Source organism: Leptodactylus fuscus, chromosome 5 (assembly GCF_031893055.1).
Source record: "Leptodactylus fuscus isolate aLepFus1 chromosome 5, aLepFus1.hap2, whole genome shotgun sequence".
Classification (NCBI taxonomy): Eukaryota; Metazoa; Chordata; class Amphibia; order Anura; family Leptodactylidae; genus Leptodactylus; species Leptodactylus fuscus.
The window spans coordinates 95,928,322-95,950,675 of NC_134269.1; the positions used below are offsets into that span (position 1 = coordinate 95,928,322).

The following is a 22,354-nucleotide window of genomic DNA, read 5'->3' on the forward strand; positions in this document are numbered from 1 at the left end:
ATGGTTCTGCCACTCAACTCCTTTCTCTCCATGTCAACAAATCCAGTTGTGTTCCTTTCTCTGTGTGAGCATTTTGTTGTTAAAACCTGTTTAAAGAAGTGTGTCTGTCGCTCTTTGATTTTACCTACTTTCTATACTTCATGTAGTTTTGTGAGTGTTGCAGTTTTCATTTATTTTTCTAATGGAAATTTTTGCGTCATAGGAAAAGGATGTGCGAAAGTGGAAAGAGGAATTACTTGAGCAAAGGCGTAAAATGATGGATGAGAAGCTGCTTCATGCTGAATTTAAGCGAGAGGTTCAGTTACAAGCCATTGTAAAGAAGGCTCAAGAGGAGGAAGCAAAGGTGCGCTTGTTGGTAGTGGTAGCAGTGCAGGTCTTTATAGTGTAACAGAAAACACTTATTTTCATTTTGATTTTGATTTTCATTTTCATTTCATTTCTGTGAGGTGCACTATTGTCGAGGGGACCTTGTGTAGCTTCTAAGGATCTAACATAACTGAAATATGTGATGGTTGTGTGTATTTATGTGGGAACAAACAAAGTCTGTATGACAATACTTTAACAGAAATCAGAAATGTTTTCATCAAAATCTTGTTCTTTGACAACACCAACTTGGGCCTCAAATATACTGTACATCTCTTAGTTATGGATAGTTTGTACACACATCATCCAGTCTGCACAAGTAGAGTTGCAGTTTAAAGCAGTGAAAAGGGACATTGCTAATAGCCTGGTCATAATGTTTTATGTAGTTATTAAAACCATTGAACATCTTTTTTAAAGGAGTTGTTAGCAAACACACACCTAGAATGGTATAAAATAAGTAATACTTACTTATACATCCTGACGCTTCTGGTTCCCCATCGGTCTCTGTACCTTGACTGCACAACCCCCTTATGGGCAAGATGCTTATTTATTATTCCATAGGTTTTTGAAATCATAGAGGTTTTCAAGACTATGATATTGATGACCTATCAATATTAGATTGTGGCAGTTTGAAAGGACCACAGAGTTCAGGCAAGTACTGCAGTCTTTTCACAACCCTACAAGCACAGTGCTGTACATTGTCTAGCAACTGTGCTTGACGTTGCACCTAAGTCTCATTCACTTGAATGAGACAGAGTTGCACACAGGCCATGGGATGAATGAACATAACTTCACTAGCCTATGAAGCAAAAGCTTTATTCACCAGAGAGTGGCAGCCGCTTCAGTCAGCTAATCTATGGCTTTCCCAGTTGCTGGAGCTTTAGCTGTCAGATATTGATGATCTATGCTAAGAAAAGGTCATCATGATTTCAGTCCTGGAAAATCCCTTTAAGTAGTAAGGTAATATTAAATTTTTTTCAATTTGCAGGTAAATGAAATTGCTTTTATCAATACCTTAGAAGCTCAAAACAAGCGCCATGATGTCTTAGCTAAGCTAAAGGAATATGAACAAAGGCTCAATGAACTGCAGGAAGAACGGCAGCGTCGACAGGAAGAGAAGCAAGCTCGTGATGAAGCTGTTCAGGTAAGAATTGTTTTTCAGATATATAGGTTACAGTAAGGGTAAGTTCAGACGGAGTTCTTTGGTCCGGAACCTGAGACAGAGGCTGCCTCAGGTTCCGGACCAAAAACTGGGTAGCTGCGACTGAAAGCCATTGCACGGCATCGGCATTCAGCCGCACACTCCGCTCCGGATTAGGCCCAAAGAATGGGCCTAGTCTGGAGGAGGGTGTGTCTTCAGGTCGAATCGCAAGGCGAAATGGCCTGAAGAATGAGCATCTCGCTTTTTTTTTTTTCCGGGAGCCAGAACAAAACGTCTCCCAGAAAAAAGACTTGAGTGGCTCCCATTGATTTCAATGGGAGCCGTCTTTTTGGTCAAGATTTTGAGGTGGATACGCCTCAAACTCCTGACCAAAAATCTTTGTGTGAACATACCCTTAAGTAGGTCCATTTAGCCTCCATGCACAGTAAACTGTGACTGTCTGCTGGCATATAATTGTTGCTTTATTTTCAGGAACGCAAGCGAGTGCTAGAAGCAGAACGCCAGGCTCGTGTTGAGGAGCTGTTGATGAAGAGGAAAGAGCAGGAAGCTCGAATAGAGATGCAAAGGCAGGAAAAAGAGCGAGCACGTGAGGATGCAGCTAGGGAAAGAGCTAGGTAAGTTAACTCCATGTGGTGTCACCCTAAACATTGCTTTCATCTTTATCATGATGTAGTTGCTTATAATATTTGCTTTTAACATTTTTTCCTATTTTCTGTGAATCAAATACTTATTTATTAATTAATTAATTAATTTTATTTATTTTTGTGTCTTTTACATCAATATAACAAATATTCTCATACTATCATATTGGCCTCTAAAAATGATAGTTGATGCTTATTCTTTAAATGCTTACAAATTTGCCTCCCAATGTACATCTGCTGACAATTAAATTTCACTATGAAAGTGACAGTGTAGTGAAGTATTGAGCTGAGCTTGGGGAGCAGTTTGGTATCCGGATTGCTAATAGGACTTTAGAAGCCATTAGAGTAAGGTTTAGACAGCACGAGGCTCAATCTTCTTATGGAAAATGTGACGTCCTGTAGCCATAAATATAAAATTAGATCACTGATTTGCAAACTCATAAATTGTTTTGCAGGCAGTGTGTAGATAATTCATAAATTGGAGAAATAATGGTAGAACTGTTTTTGTGATGGCTGCTATATATACTTGTCATATGCAGTGGTTTTGTATGGTTACTATTTAGGCTTGTTTTTCGTTTTTTAAGTTGGAAGGTAACTAATGGAAATTTAGGCTTAAAGGCCCCCATACACATTAAAGTTATCCAATGTATGGAAGGCTCCTGACTCTCTACCAACAGATTATGTTCATGGAAAGAAGAGCTGACCATGTACAATTTCAATGCCTCATCCGCTTGATCTCTCTGGGGATGAGCTTGTAACAAAGGTATCTGGCTGTAGCTTACTCCACGCCACTCTTCTAGTTGAAAACACATATACGCTCAACCAAACCAAGCATGTTTATTTATAGGAGAAGCAAGAGGAATAGTTATCGGCCAAACAAGCATTTGACTGGCAAATATTGAAGATATATGCGCACCTTAAAAAGTACCTAACCTTTGAACAAACTTTGCATAAATCAGTAGTACGCTGTGCATATGGGGAATAACACTGTTTCTGGAAATATGTGTCACTCACGTTCTGCAGTTTTTAGCAATTTTCTCTTCTGCAGGTTCTGTAGTTCGCTTTTCTCTTATATCTGACTAGCTACCATTCACTGCATACAGTATGTAGAGTAGAATCTCTATCTCACTCAGGAACAGCTCCAGGACCATGTAGGACACAGACAGAAATTCTGATCTGCACTAATGTGAATAAAACAGTTTGTTTGTGATAGAAAGTTCCTGTTTATCTCTAGTATTACACTAAGCTTGTGTTTTTGCTGTTCACTGTTTCTCTCCCTCTTTCATCCCCCTCCATAGACTTCTGTAGATATTTGTAATCTACTGTAAGTCATGTGAACTGCAGTCTGCCTTTTCTTATGGATATAGTAGAATTTTCAGAATGAAGCTCAGTTTTATCAGAGGGAGGGGTAGAAGGAAAACAGTCAGATAAGAACAGGAAGTGGCATTTTTCTCCAATAAGATTTACTACAAATTCATTGATGCAAAATTTGTTGAAACGTCAGTGACTATTTAAGTTAAGTTGTGGGCTAACTTTGTATTCCCTTTTACCTTTTTTCTTTGTTACCACTACCAAACTTTACATCAACTTCACCTATGTCATTTTATTTTCTAGAATTTGTTCCCTCTATTAATGAAATGAAAAGCAAAAGGGACATTTTCTCTGATCAAAGATATGACAGTTTCCTATAATCACCTATTCTATTTCTTTATGTAAATTTTATTGAAAAGTTAGTGACCATTTAAACCCTGTAGATTAATGTCTTACTCATCTGTAACTAAATAGGCACATAGAGCAGTCTTATTTATTCACAATGTGAATCTGACCCCTAGTCATAGTGAATACACAACATTGCTGCTTTGTGTAATGGAAGTAACAATTTGTCTTGTCATACCCGAGATTATATTAAGCAATAAATCTTATCCATCAAGGCACCAACTAGTTTACCATACCTGCCAGCCTTTGTGTTTGAAGCACTTCTGTTGTCGTGTCAAGTGTCCAAGCCATTCATATGGCAGAAATCCAATGTATCAGGAGTATAGTTAATCTTCACCTTCATAGAACAAAGAAACTACAATGTTATGGCCTTACAGCTTTAAAGGGTTACTAAAGGTGAAATTTTGATACCTAGCACCTAAAATGTGAATTTCTTGAATTGTTATAGATTTTGATGACTTTTATATAAAATATTTCTGGGTTGTTTTTTTTTTGTTTTTGTTTTTTAAAACCATCACACTTGCCTATGGCAGAGAATTCAGTTTCACTGCTCTTACACTTAAACAGTCCTTCAATGTTGTTGTAGAAACTAGTATGTAGGAGCTATGTAAGTAAAGAAGCAGGGAATGGGGTTTCCAGTTCTTCTTTGAAGACCTCTCCTCAGGATAGGCCCTCAATTTCTGATGAGTGGGGAATCGGACACCTGCCCCCCTCCCCCACCAATCAGCTGTCTGGACTGCTGTTGGGTCTGTTGCTATAGAATGTATGGTACACTATCGTGTAGTGGCTCAGCTACTGTTAAAGTGAATAATAGCTGAGTTGTAATAACACAGCTGGGCCAATATACAATATATGGAGCCCTCTGAATCCTGTTCCATACACTGGGTCCAGGAGCAGTCCAGGGCACTACATGTTGCTTCCCCACGATTGGATGTTGGAGGCCTTTCCTGAAGCACAGAAGCCCCTTTAATACAAATTGTGCAACACATTCTGTTGTGTTCTCTATCATACTGAAGGTCTATGACATCCATACTTTATCTTCATATTCAAAGCTGTTTGGCCCATCAGCTTAATTCCTGACATGACCTCACTTAAAAGTATTATAACATACTGTATATTGGAAGCTTCTAATTTATAAAACACAATGCAAATCAAATCTTTAAACTTCACAACACCCTGATACATCCTTCCCTCTATCACCTTTATTCAGTCATTCGTCACTGATCAGTGTCTTCTCTTTATTAAAGGGACAGGGAAGAACGGCTAGCCGCACTGACCGCAGCACAGCAAGAGGCTATGGAGGAGCTGCAAAAGAAGATCCAGCTCAAGGTTGGTATTCGAAGAACCCTGCAGTCACATTTGTTAGAAAACAATAATTAAAGCTCATGTGGAGGGTTCGGTGGAATTAAATTAGGCTACCTATGTTTTCTATTTAGTTAGAAATTAAGGCCTGGGGTTCTTTTTTGTATATGTTATGTGCCAGAAGGAACCATTCAAAGCATTCCCTTACCTAATTTCAGAGCCTAGAAAGCAAGATATTGGGAACAGATAAGCTGCATCTAGCCCACCTAGTTTGTGAAGGGAGGACAGGACATGTCATTTAGTATATTGGAGTAAACCACCTCAGAGACTTGGAGCTTTCAGTCAGCACCCCGCCCCAAATGATTCCCGTGCCTCAGGCCAGTCTCTCCCTCTCTAGATGTTATCTGTGTGTGTCTGTGAGCAGAGCGCTCTCCAGCAGACTCCTGTGTTACTGCTTCACCGCATCCTGGCTTTCGAGTCAATTAGCATTGTTAGACTGCAGATTACCGCATGACCTCTTTAATACTACTCACTTTTCCCAGCTACAAACCCTCTTTATACCATCACAAGAGCATTCTGGTTGTGATTAGAGGCATCGGGATAGTATGGAGTCCTGTGGAGGCAGTCTGTCTGTTGGGAAGCTCTTTTCTATTTCTTCTGTATTCTCTGATGGAGCATACAGAAATCATATATTCCACTAGCTAAAGATAGTGACTACATTTTGCTTTACAAAGTTTTTAGTTTTATGTTTAATTCACATACTATGTAGGAATTTAAGGTGTAGAAGATTTCCATTATAAACCATCAAGGTGGGTATGGACTTTTTCATCTAAAAATCCTAATAAAAAAAAAATAAGTGAAAAATGTGAATGTTATGTGGTCCACACATGGTTATGCCTCATGGAGGTATGTATGTGTACAGTAGTGTGATAGAACTATTCCTCCTAACCTCCACATACATGAGTACTGTCACATCAGCAGTGCGTGCACTTGTTCTTAACTGAGAGAGGGGAATATGCGTGAGCTAAATACCTCTTATATCCCTTAAGTACAAGGAACTCATTGAAATTCAGCATGCCCGAAGTATTTTTTTTTCACCTGCATCTCCCAAATGAACGTTGCCCAAACAACTAATCCACATTGGATTGTCAGCAGGTTTGACTGACTAGTCTTGTGTATACAAACGTATAAAGGAAAAATGATCCAGGCTTTTAAACCCATTTTAAACCCATTTTTAAACCCATGTGTAGCGCGCGTAAGACCGGCACACATTGAAGTCTATGGGATTCTGTTTTAAGCGGTCACTTTGACACATGTTTACGTGTCTGAATGAGCAGAGCATAAACTCTGTGTGAAACCACCCTTAGGCTACATTCACACTGAGTAACGCTGGCGTTTTTTGTGCTTATTTTTACACATAGCGCCGCGTATACGCCACGTTAATGCCGCGCTATTTTGCGGTGGCGTTGACCGGTGTTAACGCGGCGCTATGTGCAAAAATAAGCACAAAAAACGCCAGCGTTACTCAGTGTGAATACAGCCTTATAGTGTGTCAGCCAGTTGTTTATACAGTATCTTGCAAAAGTGAGTACACCCCCTCATATTTTTTAAATTATTTCATTATATATTTTCATAGTACAACAATGAAGATCTGACACTATGATACAATATAAAGTAGTCATTGTACTGTTTGTATAACAGTATAAATTTGCTGTGCCCTGAAAATCTCAACATACAGCCATTGATGTCTAAACCCCTGGCATCAAAAGTGAGTACACCCCTAAGTAAAAATGGACAAATTGTCCCCAATTAGCCATTTTCCATCACCGGTGTCATGTGACACATTAGTATTATAAAGTCTCAGGTGTGAATTGATAGCAGATGTCTTAAATTTGGTGTTATCGCTCTCACACTTTCTCATACTGGTCACTGGAAGTTCAACATGGGACCTCATGGCAAATAACTCTCTGAGGATCTGAAAAAGAAGAATTGTTGCTCTACATAAAGATGGCCTAGGCTATAAAAAGATTACTAACATCCTGAAAATGAGCTGCAGCCCAGTGACCAAGACCTTACAGCAGTTTAACAAAACAGGTTCCACTATGAACAGACTTCACTGAAGATGAGTGCCTATGCTCACTGTCATATCTAGAGTTTATCTTTTCAAAATAGATGTATGAGTTCTACCAGCATTGCTCTAAAGGTTAAATGGGTGAGGGGTCAGTCAGTGCTCAGACCATACACCGCACACTGCATCATATTGGTCTGCATGTCTGCAAGCCTCTTCTAAAGATGATGCACAAGAAAGCCCGCAGTTTGCAGAAGACAAGTAGGCTAAGGTCTGGAATTACTGGAACCATGTCCTGTGGTCTGATGAGACCAAGATAAACTTATTTGGATCAGATGGTGTCAATCATGTTTGGTGGAAACAGGTGAGGGGTACAAAGACAAGTGTGTCTTGCCTACAGTTAAGCATGGAGTGTCAGACTGAAGTAGTTCATGATCCCCTCCCTTCAGAAATTCTGCCGCTGGGCACTATTCCAACATCATAACGTCTTCAAACACACCTCCAAGATGACCACTTTCGTGCTAATGAAACTGAGGATAAAGGTGCTGGACTGGCAAAGCATATATCCAGACCTAAATCCTATTGAATGTCTGTGGGGCATCCTCAAACGGAAAGTAGAGGAACATAGAACTCTAACATCCAGCAGCTCTGTGATATTGTCATGGAGGAGTGGGAGAGGATTCCAGTGGCAACCTGCCAGGGGTTTAGACATTAATGGGTGTGTGTTGAGTGATTTTGATGTCCCACCAAATTTACACTGTTACAACATTTTGATACAATCTAAAATAGTATATCTTCAGTGTTGACTCATGTAAACATATAATGAAAAAATTACAAAAATGTGAGAGTTGTACTGACTTTTGTGAGATACTGTAGCTTAACCCCTTAACGACCAATGATGTAAATGTTGCTAGGGGCTGTAAGAAGAGGGCTCAGGAGCTGTATAATACAGCCAGCACCCGCCGCTAACAGCCACGATCATTGCAAACGCCTATTTCAGCTATGAACACTTTAGATGCCGTGTTTAAACACAGCCGCAGCATCTAAAGGGTGTAGGCATCATGGGTGCTGCCATCTATTACTAATTGTAACCCTCTAGAATGTCATCGGAGGGTGGAAATTGGTTACCCTGACAGCCGGGAGCCTATTGAAGGTCCATAAGCTTGTCATTACTACAGTTCTATTAGATGCACTATATTTTACGATATACTGCAATACATTATTATTGCAGTATATTGTTTGCACGATCAGATCCCCTAGGTCAAAGTCCCTAGGGGGTTTAAAAGTGAAAGTAAAACACAAAGTAAAAAGATTTTAAATATATAAAGACCCACAAAAATATACAACAATTCAACTAAAAAATAATTAAACAATAATAAACATAAACACTTCCGGTACCCCCGTGTTCAAAAATGCCTGAACTATTAAGATATAAAAAATATTTATCCCATACGGTTTATGTCTTAGCAGGGGAAAAAAATCAAATAAACCAAATTTAGACTTTTTTTTCACTTTGCCTCCTAAAAAAATGGAATAAAAAGTAATTAACCATTAGACCTCAAAATGGTATAAAATAAAAACTACTTCTTGTCCCACATAAGACGGAAGCCTATCCAAACGCAATACATGTAAATATGAATTTTAATTTAATTTATTTTTTAAAGGTATCAAAACAGATCAAATACTTTATAAATTTGGTACAACTGTGAACATACTGATTCACAGAATACAGGTAACGTCATTTTTTTCATGTCACCTGGGGACCAAATTGACAAGAACCCATTTGCTAAAACATGGTTTATCTGTAGGCCCCATAGTCTCTAATGGGGTCTGCCGGGAGTTTATCGGTTTCTGCCATTTTTACTCTGCGCAGATGTGAACCTAGCCAAATCCTATCAGTTTATCTGATGTTCACGCTAAAGATTATGCTATCTATATGTTGATATTCAAAACTATATGTCTATGCTGTTATGAAGGTTAATTCATAGTGGAGTCTCACTGCTCTTATTTTGAAATTCAGCATGATGAAGGTGTTCGGAGACACTTGGAACAGATTGAACAACGGAAAGAAAAGGCAGCAGAATTAAGCAGTGGAAGACATGCAAGCACAGACTATGCGCCTAAACTCACCCCATATGAACGGAAAAAGCAGTGCACACTCTGTGGAGTAATGGTACGTCCTAATCTGCTCATTTCCTGTTTATTAATAACAACTTTTATTTGTCTGTACCCATCATTGCTAATATCCAGGTATTTTTTTTCACTAATATTGCTCCTAAAAATAGTACCAGTAATTTTTTTTTTTTTTTTTGCATTTCGCAATATTAATTTTTCTATTAATTTTTTATTTTTGTCATTTTCTATTTCCGTTCTTAAACTCTTAACATTCTTTTTCTATACTAATACAGCTGTGGACTATTTTACATAAATAAGTAACGCTATATAAAAACATACTATATGTACGTTAGAATAACCAGTTTTTTTGGAACGTCAAAAATGCCTGGATATTCTTTTTTCAGCACTGTTTTTTCTTATTTTATTTTTTTTTATTTTATTTATTTTTTTTTTTAAATCAGTAAGCTGGAAAAAGAAAGATTCTGCCTTGTCTTGAGGCAGGAAAAGCTCTCCATATCCCAAATCAAAGGGAAGTCTCAAACAAAGCTTAAAAATAGGCTTAGAAAACAGGCTACTTTTTAAAAGGAGTCTACTTTCTAGTATTATGCAAATGAGGCAGTTGGTGCACTGGGGGTGGATCTTCAGCCTCCTAGAGAACTGTCCCTGCCAAAACAATGCTTTATTGACTGAAGTGCCATCCCTAGTGCACCAACTGCCTCATTTCCATAACACTTCATAAAAAAAAAAAGTTATGTTTTTTATCACTCTAATGTGCTATGTAACATGATAGTGACAGCCGAATATGTTTGGGGTAGATGGTAGACTTAAATTAAGCGTGACAAAAGAAACAGTCTGAACCCACCATAATGTTGGCCCTTTTTTTAAAGTTTTTATTACTTATGGTCTCTTGACTTTTTGGCAGATTTCTTCTGAGGTTTATCTCTTCAGCCACATAAAAGGAAAAAAGCATCAGTTAACTGTACGAGAAAACAGCAGCATCCAGGGCCGGGAATTGTCAGATGAAGAGGTGGTAAGTATGAAAAACTATCATATAACACTATAAATGTAATTTATTTCAATGTACAAAGAAGAAGAATTATTACAGATACGCCGAGGTAGCAGAGCTAGCCCAAACTTCAACAATTGGGTAAACTGTGGCACTGTGACATCTTATAACAGAAGACAACAAAGAACAATGAAAAGTCATTGAAAAATGTTTTTCCAATGACTTTTCATTGGTTTTTGTTGTCCTCCGTGATAAGATATAACACTTCAGCGGTGTTATCAATTGCGGAATTCATTTCAGGCACGGTTTCCCTGTTACGGGCAACGGTCCTAATTTTAACTTTATCTGCATCGTAAAAAATAGAAAACAAATTGGGCAGAAACAAATCTACAACTATGTAAATGGATGGCCATCTGTTTTTTTTTCCTTTTGTTAAATGGATCTATTAAAGTGATGTAAAAAAGGTGCAGTAAATTCACCCTAAAGCCGGGTCCCCACGGGCCAGAAACGCTGCGATTTGCCCGCGGTGGAAATGCTGCGGGAAAAATCGTAGTGTTTTACAGTATCTGCAAAGTGGATGGGATTCATGCTAATCCCATGCCCACTTTGCGTTTCAAAAGTAGGGAGGATACGCTGCAATTTCCAAAACCGGCTCGGTTTTGGAAATTGCAGCATGTCAATTATATCTACGGAAACGCCGGCGGCGTTTTTAGGAAAACTCCATGAACTTTCTGTTCAAAGCGCAGTGGGAAGAACCACAATGAATTCCCGCCGCGGTTTTTCCCGCAGCACTTTAAAACTGCGTATTGTCCCGTGGGGCCTTAGCCTAAAGCAGATTTTGCTGCCACTTCTGAGCAGAACCCAGGGTGCAAAATATGCAAACAAACAGCACAAGTTGAAGAGAAACTATGCTACCTGTACCCATTCACAGGACAGCTTTCATTTTTTAAGAGCAATATGAGAAATGAAAGCTGTACTGAGATTGGTTGCATTGGATAGCAAAGATAGTTCTTGTTTCCATGTCTCCTCCATTTATGTGTTTGGTTGTCTGAAACTCAATTGTGGTGACTATAATCTGCATGATCTATCTGGAGACTATAGCCCTCTGTAGTGACATGAAAAATGCATTGCTTATTGGTTTATTACAGTGTATCAGTGTAGGCAGCAAAACTCTTAGGCTCTGTTCACACGGAGCTAGGGACCGTGTATTTTGGTCCTGATTTTGATGCGGGAAGCTGCGTCAGAATAGGACCAATATGCGCCTGCCACGGCTTTTGACAGTCGCAGTTTCCCGCTCCGGAGTAGGCCCAGATAAATGGGTCTAGTCCAGAGGGTGCTGCCACAAGGCAGACGCCGCGGCTGAGTCAGCCGCGGAATCCAGCTGAAGAAGGGGCAGTGGGAAAAAGAATGCTAGCGGTCTGCATAGACCTCTTGTGAGGGGGGTGGTTTTTGAGGAGGATTCAGCGCCAAAATCAACCCCCTTTTGCCCCGTGTGAACGAGCCCTTAAGTCTGTACTGGGGCAGACTTATGAAAAGCAACCAATCACAGCACAGCTATTATATCTTATAGTGTCTAATAAAGTTCTGTTTTGCTTAGGCCATACTCATTTTTCATGGATCAGACTATTGTGTCCACTTTGACGGGCACGAGTCACCCATTGAGGGAAACAGCTGCGTGTTTATTGGATTTGAGCAGGATTCAGGTATTGGGTCAGTCATGTGAATAGAGCGATTTCCTAGACTCCAACCTGTTTTATTCCCTCTGTCCATCAAGGCCTGTGAATTAATATTTCCATTTGCTGACACCAAGTAGACATCTTGAAAATATAGTTAACCTGCAATTGGTCTGCAAAGGAGAGAAAGCTGAAAGGTCTACAGTACATTTCTGTCAGTCTTAGTATGTTGGGAGTCCCATCACTCTTTTGCCTTTACTTACAATGAAAAATGCAGGTTGTACACTAATATATCATCCCAACACACTTTCCATGAAATCTGCAAAGTCTGAACTGTCATACTGTTTTACTGTATTCAGGCTGATCTGTGAACAAGTCCAGAACTATTTTGGTTTTTTGTTATTTTTTTGGCTAGTTAAAAGTTCTTAAAATGAATGAATGAATAAACCTTCTAATGTAAAGCCATATTCTTGTTAGCATGTAGGTGAATCTATAATGTCTGCCTTGCTGTCATTGTACAGCAGCCTTCCCACCAGCATACAAATAACCTTAGCCAATTGCCATATAAACATTTAAGATGTCAGTAGGGGTTTAAACTTCATTTATGATTTTAAGATTAAACAGCAGCGCATGCTATAAAAGATAATTGGAAAATAGAAAAATGGAAGTCTTTTCCAAATGAACTTAAAAATATGCTGAAACATGCAGAGTGCGGAAGACTACCCTGCAGGTAGAAGAGCTAATGCAGACAGATTCTAAGCCTCCAGCCCTGCAGTTAGTCCCTCCGCGGCACTGAATAAACAATTCTCTTCTTCAGATCTGTCATGTTATCTTCTCCAGATAAACTGTCATGGATATCTGACGTATGTCATGTTTACGCAAAGAATATTTATATTTACTATACTATATTTCACTATGCAGTGGGCCACAAGTTGCAACGTAATATGCAGTAGTCATGTACAGATTGTCGTAACTGGAAGTCACATTCAACGTACAATGCCACAAGTAGTGCTGATTCAAGATGACATTTCAGATCAGTTCAATCAGAGTATATATTTCACTGGTAAATGCCTGTCAGTCAACTCATGGCGGACAGCACTTATCAGAGAATAGCCATGCCCTGGGGTTAAGGCAATGCTTCATATCTAAAACACACCTCCTGTTTAGTATTCTATATTTAAAGTACTGAAGAGTAGCTATATGGACATATTAATGGAAAAAGTATTGCATTTTTTTTGTATAATTCTGATAAAATAAATTTTATATTTCTGAAAAAATGATCAGGGGAACAAAGAGATATTTTGCTATATACAGCAGTAATCCCACCAGAGAATATTGCGGTCAGCCTCTCCACCCAGAAATGTTTGATAATGAATAATTAATTAACAGTACTACGTTATACAGCCTGTGCTACCGTATTACAATGTTGCATATATCATATTCTGTCAACATAACGGTCAACAGTTACATGTATTTAGGACTTGTACATAAGACCATTAGATTTTACATGTACCGTATTTTCCGGACTATAAGGCGCACATAAAAACCTACGATTTCCTCAGAAATCGTAAGTGCGGCTTATAGTCCGGTGCGCCTTATATATGGATGGAAGCGGCGGCAAAGTCTGCATGCCGCTTCCATACATACATAAAAGGCACCGTAAGGGTGCATTCACACTACGGAACGCCGGCGTATATCACAGCCGTACACGCCGGCGTTACAGCAGGGCTGCCGGACACTTCCTATTCATTTCTATGGGAGCCGGCATGCGAGCGCTCCCCATAGAAATGAATGGACAGACACTTCCCATTCATTTCTATGGGAGCCGGCATGCGAGCGCTCCCCATAGAAATGAATGGACAGACACTTCCCATTCATTTCTATGGGAGCACCCGGCACCCATAGAAATGAATGGGAAGTGTCCGGCAGCCCTGCTGTCACGCCGGCCTGAAACAGAACGTGAAACTTACCGAGCGGTGCAGGGCGGGCGGGCATTCAGGCCTCCACTTCCTCCGGCACTCGCGAACTAATGGCCTGGGCGCATGCGCAATATCATAATGCCTCTACTACGGATAACGTGCATGCGCCCAGGCCATTATCAGTTAGCAAGTGGCGGAGGAGGAGGACGGAACATCGGAGGAAGAGGAGGCCTGAATGCCCGCCCACCCTGCACCGCTCGGTAAGTTTCACATTCTGTTTCAGGCTTTTATTTTAAAACGGGGGGGTAGTTTAATCTAACTTTTACGGTTGGGTTCTATCAGCATGATTTTGCTGATAGAGCCCCTCCTCGCCTGCCGAGCGCTTCCAATAGAAGCGGCTGGCACGCGGGGGGTTAAGCGGCCGCTGGCAAAGTCTGCCTGCCGCCGCTTTCAATAACATATAATGCGCACCGGACTGCGGCTTATAGTCCGGTGCGCCTTATATATGAACCGAGACGGACTATAAGGCGCTCATGGGCAATGCGGCTTATAGTCCAGTGCGCCTTATAGTCCGTAAAATACGGTACTTGTAGCACAAAGGACATCTTTACCTGTAGTTGAGCTCTGTCTAAATGTGCAAAAAGATCTGAAATCAAGCTGAAAGAGACAGTGTTATGGAGTGCCCAATGACCAACCCCTGTTATCACAGCAAGTCCTTAAACTGTATCATGTATAAAGCTTGTACAGCACCATAATACTACATGTCTTTATAGAGATCTACAACACCTCTGGTGTCTAACCAGTAGCTTTACAGCAAAGGTGTATGAGATAGCACAGGTGCAGAATGCTGACAATGCAGCCAGTCACTCACCTACAGTCCATGAGTGGGGATGAATGCTGGCATTTCATAAGTATACAAATAAAGCTTTGTGCTAGGTGTCAGTCACATGATGAAGCGAGGTGCACGGCGCAGGCTTAAAACCTATTACTGACAACATTGTTGCAACTATGGAGGGCTGTCCAGCTCTTCCGTATGTGCATCCCACTGGTACTGGAACCATCAAACTATATAACTGCCTGGATACATCCTGCAAAAAAATATATTAATAACCACAAGATATTAGTCAATATTTTGCACAAAATATGCAATCTTGCAAACCTTGTAAAGATTCCCTATGTCTTGCAAGGCCTTATACTAAAATCAAAAACACTTCACTGATATATGACATCATATAAAACACTTGCCTGCAAAGCTTGCATCATGTGTGAAACTGTGACTGAATATCTCAGACTGCTCAAAAAACTTTATATGGCTGTTTCTAAATGTGGATTATATGAGTCATTTCACTTGGAAATATTTTTTTTTTCCTTGATGGCAAAGTGGTTCTGCCAAATTGAAACATATGGACAATGATCACATGTGGATGTGTGAGCAAGTCATATGTATGTGAAAACCCACCTCTTATCATTGCCCTAGCTGAATATTAAACAGTTGTAGCAGGCACAAAACAATATTTAATTTTGCGCTTACCTGTTTTCCATAGTGTGGTCATTATTTACTTTGAGTAAATGGTTTGTTAGCAAACTGACGGTAGGTTCACACTTGCGGAAACTCAATCCACTTAAAAAACGTTTGCCCATGAAAACCTGCGGACCCCGTAGACTATGCTGGATTCTGCCTATTTTCTGCCCGAAAAATGCAGAGAGAAAAGCTCTGCTTACAAGACTTTTCTCTCTGCATTTTTCAAACAGAATGGGGGACAGAAAATTCAAAAATTGTGAAATGAACATTTGTAAGTGCAGCAGACATTTGTTTGGAAACTACTACAGCTGTATGGAACTATCTGATGAAGCCACTGACCTAATGTAAGACCTACAAATCTTACACTTCTCACTCCAGCCACTAAGCTGAACAATATGCAGACAATTCCTGTTTTCCACAGTAGATTTCGTTTTTTTTTTCGTTTTTTTTTAAATGTAAATTGTGAGCCCCACATAGAGCTCACAATGTACATTTTTCCCTATCAGTATGTCTTTTTTTGGATAATGGGATGCAAATCCGTGCAAACATGGGGAGAACATACAAACTCCTTTCAGATGTTTTTTTTTGCCCTTGGCAGGATTTGAACACTAAGACTCCAGCGCTGCAAGGCTGCAGTGCTGACCACTGAGCCACCGTGTGGCCCCCACAGTAGATTTCTTTGCAGCAACCAACTCATTTACCGGCACACTGATATGTATATATTGATAAGACACAGAATCCACCAGTCACAATAGGCAGTTTCACTGCGTATTTACATCCCTCTCTTCACAATGACCTGATCACTAGTCACAAAGAATGCCTAGAAAACTCTGCCATAGATGTCAGTAGGATCTGCTGTCTATGGCTCATGGTCCATCCCCAGGAAATAAAGAGTGACTGATTTTGGGCTTTTTAGTTTTTTTCTCTTGTAGATTCACACTGAAGGCCTCTAAACTATGAATTAACACATGTGGAATTATATATTTAACATAAAATTGTGAAACAACTGAAAAGATGTCTTATATTCTAGGTTCTTCAAAGTAGCCACCTTTTGCTTTGATTCCTGCTTTGCACACTCTTGGCATTCTCTTGATGAGCTTCAAGAGGTAGTCACCAGAAATGGTCTTCCAACAGTCTTGAAGGAGTTCCCAGAGATGCTTAGCACTTGTTGGCCTTTTTGCCTTCACTCTGTGGTCAAGCTCACCCCAAACCATCTCGATTGAGTTCAGGTCTGGTGACTGTGGAGGCCAGGTCATCTGGTGTAGCACCCCATCACTCTCCTTCTTGGTCAAATAGCCCCTACACAGCCTGGAGCTGTGTTTGAGGTCATTTTCCTGTTGAAAAATAAATGATGGTCCAACTAAATGCAAAACGGATGAAATAGCATGCCGCTGCAAGATGCTGTGGTAGCCATGCTGGTTCAGTATGCCTTCAATTTTGAATAAATCCCCAACAGTCACCAGTAAAGCACCATCACACCTCCTCCTCCATGCTTCACGGTGGTAACCAGGCATGTAGCGTCCATCCGTTCACCTTTTCTGCATCGCACAAAGACACGGTGGTTGGAATCAAAGATCTCAAATTTGGACTCATCAGACCAAAGAACAAATTTCCACTGCTCTAATGTCCATTCCTTGTGTTCTTTAGCCCAAACAAGTCTCTTATGCTTGTTTCCTGTCCTTAGCAGTGGTTTTCTAGCAGCTATTTTACCATGAAGGCCTGCTGCACAAAGTCTCCTCTTAACAGTTGTTGTAGAGATGTGTCTGCTGCTAGAACTCTGTGTGGCATTGACCTGGTCTCTAATCTGAGCTGCTGTTAACCTGCGATTTCTGAGGCTGGTGACTTTGCTTAAATTATCCTCCGCAGCAGAGGTGACTCTTGATCTTCCTTTACGGTGGCAGTCCTCATGTGAGCCAGTTTTTTTTTGTACCGCTTGATGGTTTTTGCAACTGAACTTGGGGACACTTTCAAAGTTTTCCCAATTTTTTGGACTGACTGACCTTCATTTCTTAATGTAATGGTGGCCACTCGTTTTTTCTTTACTTAGCTGCTTTTTTCTTGCCATATTACAAATTCTAACAGTCTATTCAGTAGGACTATCAACTATGTATCCACCTGACTTCTGCACAACACAACTGATGGTCCCAACCCAATTTATAGGCAAGAAATCCCACTTATTAAACCTGACATGGCACACCTGTGAAGTGAAAACCATTTCTGGTGACTACCTCTTGAAGCTCATCAAGAGTATGCAAAGCAGGAATCAAAGCAAAAGGTGGCTACTTTGAAGAACCTAGAATATAAGACATATTTTCAGTTTTTTAACACTTTTTTGTTAAGTATATAATTCCATACGGGTTAATTCATAGTTTTGATGCCTTCAGTGTGAATCTACAATTTTCATAGTCATGCAAATACAGAAAACTCTTTGAATGAGAAGGTGTGTCCAAACTTTTGGTCTATACTGTATGTATATATATATATATATATATATATATATATATAATAGAAAATTAACAACATCGCCAAGAATTCTTAAAAAATACGTTTATCATGAAAAGGTGATTTAGACAATAGGTAATTTTCTCACAATGCATTCCCTTTGGGGCCACATGGTGGCTCAGTGGTTAGCACTGCAGCCTTGCAGCGCTGGAGTCCTGGTGTTCAAATCCCGCCAAGGGTAAAAAAAACCATCTGCAAGGAGTTTGTATCTTCTCCCCGTGTTTGCATGGATTTCCATCCCATATTCCAAAGACATGCTGATAGGGAAAAATGTACATTGTAAGCTCTATGTGGGGCTCACAATCTACACTTAAAGAAAAAAAAAGAGAAAAAAAAAATGCATTACCTTCAAAGGTTCCTTGTAGAGACCATATCTCAGCATGGCAGTGGTAGCACAAACAAAAGCTGTATAATAATAGCTTGTAGTGTATATCGGTTTATCCAAAGCTTGTACCTGCATGCAGTAGTGACATTTTTACAGCTTTCTTTATTCTGGCATCCACAACATTTGACTGCCATGAATCTTACAACATCTTCCCCGGTAACATCATTTATCTTCTTTTAATAATAAAACTTCAACAGATGAGTTATGTAATATATGTTAAGAGATTTTTTTTTTTGTTCTTTTTTTTTTTTCTTATATGGCAATATCACACATCAGGGAAATCTGAAAAAGCTATCGCACTTTGGAGGTTTCTCATCTTTATTCCCTGAGAAGAGCAGTCACAGCTACATTGTAACTCTAATATTCTACAGTAGTATGCATTAGATTGTAATGGAATATTGGAAAGTTATGGTGAAAGTAATTATTTTTAATTTTTTTTTCCCAATATATAATATAGGTTGGCATCAATGTTTTGTTATGTGTTACTCATTAGAATTAATTTGCATGTTGCAAAATTAAATGGAATTTGAGGTGGACATCTGCCTCGGATTCCTCTTCATTTTCTGCTCCTGGCTTCTGTGGTGGAATGAGGAAGCAGAGTTTTGGGATTCTGTCATAGTTTCCGTCGCAGATTTGGCACAGATGAATTTGGCCGTTGACTCCATGGCATGATTGAGCATGGCGCTCATTTTTTCATTGTTTGCAATGGGAAGCAAGATCTGCCTCTAACTTTGTGGCAGAATCCACCACAAAATCAGTGTCAGATTCAGACGTGTGAACAGAGCTTTACAGTATTGTAATGTACATTATATTGTATTGTGTAAGTGAAAAATTAATTTTATGGCCACTTTTACATTGGTGGTTTATGTTGGCTAGTTTCCATGCTGCTTTTCTGTGCAGTCTTTGTTATTAATAAAAAAGTTAGGGGTAGATTTCTAATTTTGCAAAGAATGCTACACGCAGTAATGTTACGTTCGTGTTTTGTTACTTCAGTATGTCACCAAGTGAGCGGTGACTGTAGCTGACCACTTCTGCAACTAAGAATATGTCATGGGAATCATATCTTAGTGAGGAGAAAATACAAAGCAGTTATTCCAATCTCCTGAAGTGACAGCCTACTCAATTCTAGGTTAGTTATTTGATATTAAATGCTAGAATATACCGCATATACTCGAGTATAAGCTGACCCGAATATAAGCCAAGGCCCCTAATTTTACCACAAAAAACTGGGAAACTGGGAAAACTTATTGACTTGAGTATAAGCCTAGTCATAAGTTGCTGCTCTTCAATTTGGCCCAGACACAGGGCTGCAAAAGCAATGGCATCTATGTGTACAAGCCCATTGAAATATAATAGTCCATAATTTTATCCATCATTGCAGATAAAGTCTGGTCATGTGCATTACAGTTTAGCAACTCCATGTGCCCCATAGTAGTGTCAGTTAACCCCATCATATCCCTCACATTAACCCCCTGTGTGCCTCACATAAGAGTTACTGATATGTGGGATATATGGAGGTAATAATTAAGTATCTTCATTTCATTAAGGTCCTTTATTAGTGCCCCCATGTGTCTCACATATTAGTAACCCTTATATGGGGCACACAGAGGTTAATTTTAGGGACATGATGGGGTTAACTGCTATTAATGTGAGACACATGGAGTTACTGAAACTAAATTAATAACCCCAAATGCCTGACATTACTAGAAATAGTAACCCGAGTATATACCTGTGTTTTACTTTCACTTTGTTACACGGAGCTTCCTCTCCTTGATGCAGGCATCCCCCTTCACTTAATATATGCAGGTCCTTGAAGGTCCTGTGCTCTGTACCTCATTTTGCCGATCGGGGCCCCTGACCAATGCATTTATATTAACAAAATGAGGACTAATAGTTGCAGATTGGGACCCTGACTCGAGTATAAGCCGAGGGGGTCTTTTTCAGCATAAAAAATGTGCTGAAAAGTCGGCTTATACTCGAGTATATACAGTACTTTATTTCCTTTTGATCATTGAGATTACCCTTTAAGAAATATAGTTCTTAAGATTGAAAAAAAGATTTTTAGACCATTTTCCTGCAATTTTTACCCAGTGTAAAGGAAAAACACTACATAACAAAAGGAAGTTTTCAAGAAATGCACACAGGCTCATTTTGAACTCTATAAAGGTATTGCCCCTTGAACAGAACCATATTTAAATTTGCAGACAAATTAAAGTTAAAGGGGTTATCCGATTTCTAAGTGATGACCATTCCTTAGGATAGGGCATTTGAATTCCCTGACTCGTGCCCTTGTTGTCTTTGTCATCTTTACACTAACTATACCTACAATGTCTTATTTCCAAGAGTTTATTCATTCTAGTAACAAATTGTTGTATTAGCTGTCACAATGACTTTTACAGTTATCTTTGTGTTCTCTGTGCGGAATCATTCTTCAGCTTAATAGGCTCTTTAAAGCAAAACAGGTAAAACATTTTGAACACGAACATGGTGCTCTGGCAAATGTACACATAGGAAATAAATGCCACTGTTTTGTAGTTTTTTTTTTTTTTTATATCGCACAATCTTATTTTAATCCAAAACTTGAACTGTAGTGTTTTTCCATTGTTTGTTTTATACTTAATCAGGGAATGCAAGTACTCAGGGTTATTAGATGCCAAGTGGCATGTGGCATTTGTAATATATCCCTCTCTCGTGACCTCACATCCAAGTTGCTTCCTTGATAAACACCTCTCATGTGAACTCACCACAGCTGCTTCTCTGACCTCACTCTCTTGACTTAAATATTGTATTGACCTCACGCACTTGACATATTTTGTATTGATGCCTAAGAGCTAAAGTTGGTCACATGGGTGGGAAAGCTTTTCTACTGTTTAACCTCTGGGTTTCCACTGAACGTAATCTGCACTTGTGGAGCCTTACTTGAATGAGAGAATATTTAAGCTGATCATTTACACTTTTATGTACACTGGTTGATATTGTTATTCTGGGACCTGATTTTCATGTTATACTGATATGTCACAATTTGAAATACATGTTGGTTCAGCCCTTTATACTCACCTATACTAGGTTCCCACTAACACTGACCTATCTGTTGTTCTGGTCCGTCAGAAGACTAGAACAACGGATAGGCAGAGCACTGTAATAGTGGTTACTCATGTTGCCTGACAGACCCTTTTGCCTGTAATGGGGTTCGTCAGGTGTCTGTCATTTTAAAACTGAAACCAACATGCCATGCATCCATGCAAGACTTTTTCCAATACCAATTTCAAGCGGATTTTGTGAAAGAGTCTATAACTGAGACTTTGGAACAGATGTAAACTAACCTTTAAAGTCACTTCAAAGTAAAAGTTACAGAAGAACAGCAGAAACAGACACAAAAAAAATTGAAAAATATATGGCAGGTGCCAGCCCTCCCGCAGTTCCCAGAGGATCGGAGATGACTTAGATAGACAGTAGGAAGTGGTTCCCTTGGTTTACTAATCAGCTCTCCTGTGATACAGTTGTGGAGTGCCAAGGGTTTGTCATGGAAGCTGAGAGTCTGGGGAAGGCCCCAGGCTCACCAGGTTAGTATTCCTTTTATAGACATAGGAAGATTCTGCAGGCACACTACACTACAGAAATATTGCAGTATATTGTACAATTGATTGCATAATCAAGTCTTTTAGAGGGTTGAGACATACAGTCATGGCTGAATTGTCGGCATCCCTGAAATTTTTCCAGAAAATGTAAATTCCAGAAAATGATTGCAATTACACATTGTAAGCCGATGGCTTGTCAGGTATTGGAGGGGGTGTACATCTCACCCAGGCTACTAAGGTGGGTGAGATGAGAAAACTCCAGAAGGAATGTTTGTTCTCAGCAGACAACTTTCATTTTGGTAAATGCTCAGTATTGGCCTGGATTTTTGGGAATGACAGGTAGGTTGGTAGTGGGACCTATCATTCCACCCCCCTTCAGTCCACACTTTGGGGATGTTCCGG

The 22,354-nt window shown here is 39.6% G+C and overlaps 1 protein-coding gene across 2 annotated transcripts in view; it reads left to right on the forward strand.

Annotated features, from left to right (window-relative positions):
- Positions 1–22,354, forward strand: part of SCAPER (S-phase cyclin A associated protein in the ER) — a 173,799-nt gene that overhangs the window by 64,197 nt on the left and 87,248 nt on the right. For both annotated transcript variants that reach the window (XM_075273805.1, XM_075273806.1), the window contains exons 14-19: positions 203–343; positions 1,352–1,507; positions 1,997–2,139; positions 5,130–5,211; positions 9,273–9,425; positions 10,290–10,397. In XM_075273805.1, coding sequence (XP_075129906.1) covers positions 203–343; positions 1,352–1,507; positions 1,997–2,139; positions 5,130–5,211; positions 9,273–9,425; positions 10,290–10,397 — 783 coding nt within the window. The remainder of the gene's footprint in view (positions 1–202; positions 344–1,351; positions 1,508–1,996; positions 2,140–5,129; positions 5,212–9,272; positions 9,426–10,289; positions 10,398–22,354) is intronic.